At 35.2% G+C, this 12,280-nt stretch overlaps 1 protein-coding gene across 1 annotated transcript; it reads left to right on the plus strand.

Moving 5' to 3' along the window:
- Nucleotides 1–1,075: 1,075 nt before the first annotated feature.
- On the plus strand, nucleotides 1,076–9,949 carry LOC147393840 (uncharacterized). Its single transcript, XM_086456307.1, has 8 exons — nucleotides 1,076–1,556; nucleotides 3,091–3,255; nucleotides 3,353–3,458; nucleotides 4,227–4,409; nucleotides 5,084–5,249; nucleotides 6,683–6,972; nucleotides 8,512–8,601; nucleotides 9,557–9,949. The coding sequence occupies exons 1-8, from the start codon at nucleotides 1,551–1,553 to the stop codon at nucleotides 9,631–9,633; spliced, it is 1,083 nt and encodes a 360-aa protein (XP_086312433.1). The 5' UTR covers nucleotides 1,076–1,550; the 3' UTR covers nucleotides 9,634–9,949.
- Nucleotides 9,950–12,280: the final 2,331 nt, after the last annotated feature.

The following is a 12,280-nucleotide window of genomic DNA, read 5'->3' on the forward strand; positions in this document are numbered from 1 at the left end:
CTTATGTAAGAGACTAATAGAAAATGACATAAATTTCCTCATCTTTAACCTCTAGCCATAAATCTTAAATCCTCTTTAGAAAACTCATCACCTCTACTGTAAATTTAGAAAAACACTTTTCTTACCAAGTAAGAAAAATTTCCTAACCACCCGTTCATGTGGCATCCAAAAACATGATCATATATCACATGGATGCAGATCACAAAATTTTAAAAGTTCTATTTTTTTAAAGTTACTTTTGTCATTGTATTTTAATTTAAAATATGGGAGTTCGTAGGCCATCCACTCTCAACAACTTGGATCAAATCCATTTTTTATTCATTTTTATGTTTTTTTTTAAATCTAAAATTTTCCAAGAAATCTAAAGCGTTGTGGGTTTGAACTGCCAATTTGGTAATCCAACCAGGCTCAACAACCGTTAGTAGTATTTGAAATCTTACTAAGTTAGGTTTTTGACCTAGTCGCCCGTCGTCAACCAGTCATAATCAACCGTTAGCAGAGAAGTCTTGATGTTTTTACCAAAAATTTTATCATCAAAGGTTTCTCAAAGATGGATAAAATCTTGAGGGTGAATATGAGGGTATTTAAGTTATTTTCTTAGTTTGACAAATAAGACCGTGTTCAAAGGGCATGCGTAAGTTTGAAACCATGGGATATCTCAATTATTCAACGAAACTCGGAGGGTATGTTATAAATCACATCTTTTTTAAGAGTCCTTATTTACGGACTCGAAAATTTTGACTTGGTCAGTACGCGGATGACGTGTCAAGGACATAGAACCATACAAAGAAGACGATCAACGGTCCTGTGACCTTGACACGTCAGCGGTTATGTTATGAATCACATATTTTTTAAGAGTCGTAATTTCGGACTCAAAAAATTTGACTTGGTGGGTACATAGATGACGTGTCATGGGCATAGAACCATAGATCTATTTCTTCGGGATATTATAGGAAGATAATCAACGGTTCTATGCTCTTAACACGTCATCCGAGTGAAAGTTTCGAGTCGGGAAATCATTAGCACTTTTTTAATAAATTTTTGAGGGATGAAAGAGAGTATTGAAATGGCAGCCAAAGTAATTTTATTTTACCCTTTTCGGCGTCTTTCGTTCTGCTTAGCTTTCAAAGAAGTTGCAGTCTCGCAGAGCCAACCTTGCACCATAGCTTGCTCTCGAAAACGAAAATCCTAGAAATTATCAAACGATTTCACTCAAGGACCTATAATCTTCCAGTAATCTTAGCTCCCGCGACTGTAGATCTTGAATCCTTGTTTCCACTTATTTACTTTCATGTGAATTTGGTTAGATTTAATTGTTAAATAGTTCCGGAACTGTAATGTAGTGTTGTTGTAATGGCGGAAAAGTAGAAAAATTGAACAATTAGTAGAACTTACAGAGTAAGTCTCTGTTTGGATTTTTTATGGATTTGTGAAATTCTGTATCGGAAACGCTTGATTTCTCCCTTTGTGTTTCTCGAATCGGAAGCTTTGAAGAGTTAGGGATTCTGAATTCGTGGATACGAAGCTGAACAGAGATTTATGAGCTTTTGATGGAGGTAACGGTTAGATCTTGTTTTTTTTTTTGCATCTTTCTGCTTCAGTTTCTTATGTTTCTGATAAATTTGGGAACTTTAGAGTAATTCTTTAGTGGTGATTTCTGGATTACTTGAGTCGTTTGTTCCTTTTTGGAAAATCTGAACTTTTATTCAAATATACAAACTTATATCTGGTGTTAGAAAGGTGTATAATGTGGATAATCAGCGAGTTCTTAATGTTTTTTCTGCAAGTTCAGTAGTTATTGTTCTTGAGGCGGTCAGAATTTCGAATTTGCTAAGTTAGCTTTGTTCGTTTCGATTAGTTATTAAAAAAGCTATATTTTAGTTAAATCTTTTTCTTTCGGCATTTTTAATGATTATTCTGGACGTGCAATTGAAGATCTGTAGGGCTATAATTGTGCTTGAATCATTTTGGTCGTAGACTCATAGTGACCATATCTCATCTCTCAATGGCCTGCGATTGGATTTGCCCATATAGGCCAAAACGTTTGACCATTTTCTGTGCCCATTAAAATCGAAACAATTTCCAACTAAAGATATCACCAAATTTTTTATTTTTTCTATTTCCAATAAATTTTAAGCATATGATGCATAAGAAATTCTAGGGTTTTTCTATAAACAGTTTCCTTTTCATGCATCAAATTCTAGTTTTTTTTCACCATACTTTTGTTTGATAATTTTGTGTAAGTGGAATGAACACACTTTCAATAAAAGAAAGCACCCAAATCTTAGGGATAAGGCTTCGATGATGTTTGATAATCCAAGTATTCCTCCTTGAAATTTTAGCCTTCTTTTTTTCCCTGAATAAAAACTTCCCATGCTTTTGTGACTAGAATTTCGGCCTGAGTGAATCAGATGATCTTACCAGTGGCAACAAAAATATCTAATTAAACTAAGAGATGCAGTCAGCTTGCATTGAACTATTTGTATAGGAATATTTCGGCGGAACATTCCATGGTTCAAAATTTCATTCTGTTTCAGAATGTTTCGGCGGAGATCGGAATGAAATCATATAGGAATATTCCGGTCGAGAGTGCACCTTGGTTTTTCTCCAAACCGAAACATTATCTTGAGGAGAAATTTTAAACTTTGGGTACGCAACTTGCCCCAACAGTACCAGACTAGGTGAATGCCTTCCGTAGGGGCTTTGAGTGAGTCGGGGTCCAATATGGTGATGTTGAGATTTCAATATTTACAATCATCAATCAAACCAATTTGTGGGTGTACGCCATAGCTCAGTTGGTTGATGTATTGCAAACTTCAACTTTGAGGTTGTGGGTTCAAGTCCAGCTTTACGTATAAAGAAAAACTAATTATAAAGTATTAGGAAGATAGGCATTGCTATGTAGAGTCTTGACTTACTCATATGACCTAAAAATGGAACAAAGTTAACTGATTTGTTCATTCAACTTGGATAATTCTTAAACCATGCTCAACATGCACTATTCTTAATTTCTACTTGAATTTTTTTTTCTCTATGTTTTCTTGTTTTGACATTCGTTGCTTTACACTAAATTGAAGAGAGCTTACACAGGATCCACAAAGCACGCCAGAAACACAACCCTCAGCACAGGTCACACATGAGTCACAGGCTGACCAACAGAATCACACATCAAATGACCCTCCGGCAGAGGGCTCTGGTTCTATGTCTGTTTCAAGCAATGATACGAGGAAAGTTTCTCATAAAGATATTATACTTGTAAGCCAGCTATCATTAAATTTTTCTTGAACAGAAGCTCAACTAAACCTGACTTTTTCTGGCTTTTTTAACCTTCTCATGGTTTGTTTGGTCGTAGGTGCAAAATTTGATAGAACATTGTCTACAGTTGTACATGACTCGGGATGAGGTAGTAAAAACTCTCCTGAATCGAGCAAGAATAGAGCCTGGGTTTACTACTTTAGGTAGGTTATTTATACTTCCTTTATTCTGTAAGATTCCTTGTCTTTGTGTACCTTAAAAGAAAAAGATTTCGTGGATCAGCTGCTTTCCATAATCTCATATTGTGGCCTATTAGGCTATGTCATCAAAAAGAAAAATAAAATTGGAGGTGGCCACCTCTTGTGTCGCATGTGGCATGATAATATGTCACATAATCTGATAGTCAAATCAACAATTCTTTTCCCTGGTTTGTTTGTTGGAGCATTGGCCTTGACCATAGACCATTTTGAAATAGTTTATTGAATGGGGTAGTTAGAGATCACCATCCAAGGATTTGTGGACAAGTATTGAATGGTCTGGAAAGATAGCACACTTGCAATTTCTTTACCACTGACCCAGAAGCTTTATAATGTGGTTGCTTTGCACCTAAGGGGAGTGCAAATGTGCTCTGCCCACCTTGGTAATGCCAGCTTGCACTATCGGCTGATTGGGAGTCAATTTCTGATGGCACAGTTGTTTGTCAGTAGCCAGTACAAATCATTACTATTTACATGCTCAGAGATTTAAAAACACTTGTAAATAAACAGATTGATATATGATTCTAAATGGTAGATAGACACCACAATGTTTTTCTTAAAAGTTATTAACCTGAAATTCACATTGCTCATCGAAAGAGAGCATCTTGGGATAGATGCAAACCTGTAAGCAGTTGAATCCCCATACATCTATTTGATTCTTTATGTGCATGCAGTGTGGTCTGATACCCTCATTTTTTTTATTTTTTGATTAAGTATGGCAGAAATTGGAAGAAGAAAATGGTGAATTTTTCAGGGCCTACTACATTAGGTTAAAGCTGAAGAAACAGATAATTTTGTTCAATCATTTGCTTGAGCGTCAATACCATCTCATGAAGTACCCTGTACAACCTAAGGTTCCATTGGCCCCAATGCAGAACGGGATTCATTCCATGCCTGGTAAAGTTCTCTCTTCAAAGAGTTTCTTTATGTTTTAATCAAGGATAAGCACATGGCAAGACTCCACATTTTCTGCTATAAACATGAAAATAACGAAACTCAATTGCTTTTCCACAAAGAACGGATTGAAATGACAAATGGGAGAGTTCAAAGTATCACTCGTTTTCGCTAGGTTTTACCTAGAATAATTTATGTTGGGTGGTTTCAACTTGATTTCTTATTCTATACACTCTTTCTTGGACCAAATGCCTCCTCTTCACAGTTAATTTTTAGAATTTCTTGGAGGAACCACTATGTTCACTTATTAATGGATTTTTATATTTGATGTTATTGTTTGGGGCTTCCGCCCTTATTTTTATATAGGTTCCTCATTTTGGTAAACTACTGCTTTCAACCACAACTTCATAATCTAGGAAGTTATATTTTTCTATTTTTCATTGAAGTTGAAGTATGATTCCAAGAAACTGAAAAGAATGAAAGAAAAAATGGCAGTTTTTACACATGACCTTCAAAAGTAAGGGTTATTTTACCATTTTGTCCATTCAATGGTGCTTTAATCATCTACAAAAGTTCTGGAGTAGTCTGAATTTTCAAAACAGTATAATTAGCAATTTGGTAGTGTTCTTACATTTCTGTTATCATTCTTATTCAATGCCGACCCGTTTGCAGTGCAGTTAACAATTTACCTATGGGGTACCCCGTACTGCAGCAGTCCCCAATCCCGGTTACTGGACAGCCCCATCTTGATTCCATGGGCAGTGGTCTTCCCAGCTTTCATGTGGTAAATGGAGTCCCTGCTCCAGGCAATTTCCATCCTATTCCAATGAATTCTGGGAACAAGTGAGAATTTTTCATTAGCTCCTGTTCACTTTTTTTTTTTCCCTTTCTTTTGCTTCCTCAACTCCGATGATGTTTGATGGACAGTGTCCAATTACGGCTGAGATGGGAAAATATTCCTAGGGATTACCTGAAAACAGATCTCTAGGAAACCTGTACTGTTCCCTTGGAAACTTGTGTTTTTCCCCCCATCTCAGCTGTGCATTGAATGCTGTGTGTCAAGCGTTGTTGGAGACTAGAGAAGTCCATCTAGTTATCTAGACAACTAAATTTTATTAATAATATATTCTCTATTTTTACAATTTAACCATATGGATTATGTACTAGGTAAAGTCTTTGAGTGTTGATACCACCACCTGGGTTCAAAATTCGCCTTCACCTACTAAATACTATCCACAAATCTCACTTAGCAGGAAAAAAAAAAACTTGATTACATGATGGATTGTATCTGAATGTCTGAGAGGTTGTAGAACTTTTTTTGTTTTGTGTTTGGTAGGTGTAATTTCTTTTTTTTTTTTAATTTGTAAATTCTTTTTATTAAAAGAGTCGTGCTGGTGTAATATTGAGATTGACATTGTCTGGGACATTGGTGTGCACAGAACCATAGATGCTTCCCACTCGTATCTCGATGAAAAGCATCTATGGTTCATATACACATCACATCCACGTCAGCAATGTCCCAAACGATGTCAATTTCAATTTTACTTCAGCATTTTCCTTATTAAAAATAAAGAGGGTTGAAGGGGCTGAGATAGTCTCCCATACAAGGGGGGAGAAGAAAAGAAGAACAAAAAATAGAAAAAACTACAATACACCCAAAAAATCTACGTATCACAAAGAGAATCCCATCTGAACAGAGTCCTGAAAAGAGGCTGCCACAAAATCCCTGCTCAACTTTGACCGAAGGTAAAGAAGGCCCATAATCTCCAAAAACACAGCTTGGTTCGTGCTTTCCTTGCCCTAGAACACAGAGGTTGTAGTGCTTTGTCAACTAGGTTTTATACCCTACCAAGTAAGAAAAGGAATTGACTTGTAGGCTATTATATGACATACCTAGTTGAGTTTTCATTTGAGTTTTTGGCCCAACTTTGCAAGAAATCATTGTATCTTCACTTGAGTTTTTTTTGCAGCTTAGCAACTCAAGTAGATATATACAATTTCCCTTTTTTCATATTTATTCTCTATAAGAGATTTGAGAAAATCCAGGAGTGTTTATGGTGGGAAGTAATACTTTACATCTCATACAATAGTGTCTGTTGGTGCTATACTGATGCATACCTAGTTGTTTCTTGCCGACTAGTTGTTTCAGGTTTAAAAATGCACATCGAGTAAAAACATACAGACGGAAATTCATCTCAATTTCCTTATATTTTCCTATAAATGATGTTTTGCTTTTGAGAGTCTTCACTAATGGCAGCTTTTCATGTTTGTTGAAGTACTGTAATGGAGAACAGTGCCATGTCATCCATGTCGGAGATGGCCACGAGTCCTGCATCAGCGGCTTCCAGTGGCCATTTTCAGTTCACCCCTTCAGAGATGTCAGGAATGGGTGTAGACACATCAGCACTTGATGCAGCATTTACATCTGATGTGGCGAGTCCTGTAGGGTTGCATCTGGGACTGGATAGCGGGGCTGGGAATGGAGGGGATTCCCTTGGATCATTGGCCCAGATACCGTGGAATTTTAGCCTCTCAGATTTAACAGCAGATTTGCCAGATATGGAAGGTAATCTTACTCCTCTTTTCCCTGTGGAAGTGACAGTAGGTATTTCAGTTTTGGGCTGCAGCTTTGCGGGTTGTCAGTACTAGTTAAATAGTTGATAAATCACATTAAGCTTTACGAAGAAACCATGAATATAATTCAGAGATTCTTGACATTCTTCCAACTAATTACTCGGGTAGAATATATATATATTTGGGTGATAATCATACCTTTATATTTTCATATATTCTGGTTTGAATTATTTTCTTCAAGCACTATATATAATTCTGATTTTGTACCATAATAACAATCTTTTTGCACATTTATCATCTGTTCTACATACAATCCTATACGTAACTATCACAAACAAGAAAATGAACAATCTTAGAAAATAAAAAAATGAAAATATTTAGTCAATAGAGCTTCTTTTCTTAAATTAAAAAAAAATGATATTAACACAGGAACCAACGCAACATTAGAATAGACACAAATCCAATCTTAAATATCATCTTTTTAGCATATGTCCTTTTTCATATATAATAAATGCATGTTATATATATATAGGGCCAGTTCTGTTGACTCAAGAAACATGACTTGAGGAAAAAAAAAACACAATCCTGACTGTCTAAGCACAAAATCCAACTGTCAATATTTTATGCGTATCCCAATAATACAAATCTCTTTGATAGTTATCTCGAGGATACACAGTTGGGATCATGTGTTTTTTCTCCAGTCATATTTTGTGAATCAATGGAGTGTGAGAGTGTAAAGGTGGGAGTTCAATCTCAGTCCCTGGTATTAAAACAGTCTTTTACCACCTCACCAAGGTGTCACCTTCATCTATTAAAAAAGTTTCTGTATTTTTCCAAAGTCTAACGAGTCTGAATTTGATACAAGCTCCTCACATAAGAAGCTATGCGAAGTGTGTGGAGATGGACACATCATTACTGGTTTAAATTTGTTGCATTCTTTGACACTAATTGTTTGATGTTAGCATCTATTTTTAATACTTTTTGGACCCACTAAGTGTATAGTTTTAATCTTTTGATGGAGATATACAAAAACTTCCAACTTGATTGGTGACTTATAGTTATCAGATTTGATGAATTTTCATGGTCGATCCCTAGTCAGTTAACTTCTTTTAGTCACCAATCAAACTATTTTTTCTGTAGATCCAATAAAATATGGTATGAATAACATGGGTTAGTGGTCCCAATTAAGTGTCTATTCGTGCTTCACAACTTTTTTTATATGAGGGCCGAGGGGTTCACATCAAACTTGTTTTCACTCTGAACATGTCCTTACTGTTATAGCATAAATCTTAGTGCATTTTTGGCGACAATCTTTGTAAATTAATAAATATCATTTATAATGGATTTTAGCTGCAAACAGACATAATCATAAAGTGCAACAGAATGTTATAGAGAGCTACTATTGCCATCCCATGGTGTGGCAATTACAACTCTCATGTTATAACTTACAGCTTTAACTAGAGCTTAGCCTTAATGGTATTACTCATTATTTCCAATCCATATTTTATTTTTTGGGACTTATTGTTTACAGATCTTGGAGCCCTTGGAAACTATCCCGGTTCACCCTTCTTGCCTTCTGACTCGGATCTTTTGCTCAATTCTCCGGATCAGGATGACATAGGTAAGAAGAATTACATCTTCTTTCATGTTTCTTTATTGACTGCTCTACTAAGATCAATGGAAGAGATGGAACTTGTAAATCTCCGTTCTGTTATTATAACATGCCGCTTAGAATTAGATCCTACAAATGTGACACGTGTCTTCTCAATAAAGTACCGGTAGAACAAGAAGCTAGTCAAAGAATGTATAAGACATAAGATTCGTTTAGGTTAAGTCTTTTTTATGATAATGATGCAGTTAAGCTTTGGATTACTTCCATTCTGAGTTTACCAAGAACATTTGTGTCTAGTGTCTACCCTTTAAACTATGTTCTACAACTAAATGTGCATAAATACTTGTCAAGTGGCTGATCCAACAAAGTGAAGTTGGTCGTTGTGGAACGGTTCCAAACTCCATAGTTAACAAAAAAAATTATTTATTATTTTATTATCAATAAAGATAATTTTACTAAAAGGAGAGGGAAAACAACAAGAACATAGTTAACAAAACATAATGACAACACACACACACACACACATGTAGATGGGTAGATGCATTTACACCATCTCATTTTGCCTAAAGCAAATACTTTCAAGAGTCCATCTAGCTTTACTAAGATAGTGAGGAAAAGAGAGGGCTAACTAAGCCTCATCCACAATCAAAAGGACATCGAGATTTGTAAAATAAATCATTGAGATATTTACCAAAACTTGATGTCTTGTTTTATGCATCTCGAAGCCTTTTTGACAGTGGATGAGACTTAGTAAGTCCTTTTTCCTCTCAATCTTAGTAAGGAAAGTGTTTCTCTACTTTGAAATCTACTTCTATAAAAAAATATTATTTATTTATTTTTCATTTTTATAAATGCTGCTTATCCTATTTTATGATTCAGCATGTCTATTAGTTTGAATGATCAAAAAAAAAAGAGAAGTCTATTAGTTATTATTGGTAGTTGAAAAGCTGCTTCTCTGTTTCAGTTGAGGAGTTCTTTGTCGATCCAACCCCCGGAGCTTGCTCTCAGTCAGATGGAGAAAAAGATGAAGAGAAATCCTAGACAAGGATCGAGTATAGCATGACATGGTTGCTGGATGGCATGTATGCCTTGTATTCAGGAGGCTGTCAATGGATTGGATCCAATCCAAAATCTGATCTCATAACTTAGGAAACTGGATTAACAATTCGGGTTCTGATAAGGGCCCAATTAGTAACTTATCGAGTAGTTCTCGATCAATAAGATCCTGATTTAATATGTACCCAATCTGTTATCACGTGAGAATTTCTATAAATTTTATTATATTAGTAGATTAAATATAAACATTCATGTATGCTATATTAAATCAAATTGGATCCAAATCCGACCCAATTATCCATGGATTGGGTTTGTGAGATCGGGTCCGACTTTTATGGTGTTTTGGGGTTGACTTTGACCTGCCAAAATGGTAAGTTTCTATGGTTGAAGTAGTCAAAAGGTTTTTTTAAGTGAAGAATGGGAGATGGTCCATGGCCCATGGCCCATGTCTTGATCAAAAGCATAAGCAAATAATTTATATTTTTTTTCCACAATATGGATGGAATGGTTTCTTGGACATTAAACAATGTTATTTTCCTATTCCACTAGACGGGTTTTTCCAAACCTATTACTGCACGGAGACTGATATCTGGACCATCATGCCCTCGGATTTTCCGAAGCCGTGTTCACACCTTGGTTTTAATTGGATCTAACCCCTCAAATTTTGATTAATATTAGAGATACCCCTGTATTTTGAATTTGAAATTGATACCATGCCTCCCTTGACTCCAGTCTAAAGATCGATATGCCATCGTCTTCAGCATTCAAAAATCCCCGATGTTTCTTTTCAAACCAATCATCTTCAACTTCTTCAACCTAACCTCAAATAGTAAATTAATTTAATATATTTAACCTCTTCACTCTAATGATTTCTACCTTCTATCTAACTCTTCATAAAAAAAAATATTAGATTTTTCTACACAAGGTTTCATTGTTTAATATTTCTAGGTTTCATTGTTTAATTCGTTTGTAAAAATTCAATATTTAAAGGTTAAATACTTGAAGTAGATAGAATCTTTAGGTTACAATTAAGGTTTTAAATTTTTTATTTTGGACAGATTAAAGACGACTGATCTAAGAAGAAAAATCTGAAGGCTTTTAGTTTTGAAGATGAGTTACTTGTCCTTGTCAGAGATGACTTTGTTCGAGACAAGTCGATCTCATTCATGAATGATACGAGTCAAAATAACGAGATTTAAAAACATTGTTCACACTGATGATCCACCCCCTTCCACAAGTTGAACTTTTATTAAGAGATGGGTTTTTTGGTATTTATTAAAAACATTAGCAGTGTTTGTAATTTTGTGATACCAAACACCCAGCCACCTCAATAGTACATAGAGAAGATTTTTAATTTAATTTGATTATATCTTTTGTAAAAATAAAATCAGTTTGTGAACTGGTTGTATGATTGCACCATGAATGCATGTCGTAAATCATATGTGGTCTGTACATGGATGATGTGGTAAGGGCACAAAATCATAGATCTTTTTTCTTGTGTATCCCGAAGAAAAAGATCTATGAATCCACACCCTTGCCATGTCAACAACGTATGATTCATCTTGTGCATTCATCACGACTCTTCATAATTATATGCGAGTTGTGCTAGAGTAACATTGAAATTGACATCGTTTCATACATTGTCGAAATCATTTTCACTAGTTAAATTTTAAGAATTGCGATAATCTAACGTCCCCCATCACAGAACTATAGATCATTTGCCTCAGGATACACAAGAAAAAGATTTATGACTATGCATATCCCGAGGCAAATGATCTACGAGTTTATGATGAGGGGGTAAAAAAATCATAATTCAAATTTTAATTATTATGTATAATCCAGTGAGACTTAACTCCATTGAAACTATCATTTGCATGTGAGGATGGGAATGATTCATTTTTTTCTCAAGATAATCTCAAAATAAATCACAATATTAATTTTCAAAGTTGAATTTATAATAATAATAATTATTATTATTATTATTATTAAGGTTATGTTTGGTAACACTTCTAAAGACTGGAGTTTGAAATCTGAATCTATAAATTAAAAATTTCATCTAGCATCCCTCCATCGTTAATTCAAAATTTCTGAATTTTAATTATAAATTCTGAAATCCGAACTAAAACAAACAGAAATAAAATTTCTAAAGTCTGAATTTTAAAGGTGGAACACCTCTATTTAGATTTTGAAAGTGTTACCAAACACACATTAAGAGATTTGACTCAAGAGTCGTGATAATCTGATTATCCCGTGTGACATATTCAATCGACTACCTGACGTGATAAGTTCAGGAATCGTACATCTGCACTCCCTGGGATACAAGGTTCTCTCGAGATACATTTTTTAAAATGGGGAAGTGCAGCTGTGTATTCTAACGAGCATAGATCTACGATCCCAACCTTATCGTATCAAGGTAATCAATTGAGTTTGCCACGTGGGATAGTCAGATTATCACGATTCTTGGCTCAATGGTGCGAGTGCGAGTACGAGTACGAGTACGAGTACGAGTACGGCTTGTCCTATTTAGTTCTAAAGGTGCTCTTTCCGGGAAATTGTAGTGGGTCCCACACTCCCACTCTTGCAGCCTTGCCACGAGTCAACAGGAGTTAAAAAAGGACTCTACGTGAAGAAG

This window comes from Akebia trifoliata, chromosome 10 (genome assembly GCF_017979445.1).
Source record: "Akebia trifoliata isolate Shusen 1 chromosome 10, ASM1797944v1, whole genome shotgun sequence".
NCBI classification, from domain to species: Eukaryota; Viridiplantae; Streptophyta; class Magnoliopsida; order Ranunculales; family Lardizabalaceae; genus Akebia; species Akebia trifoliata.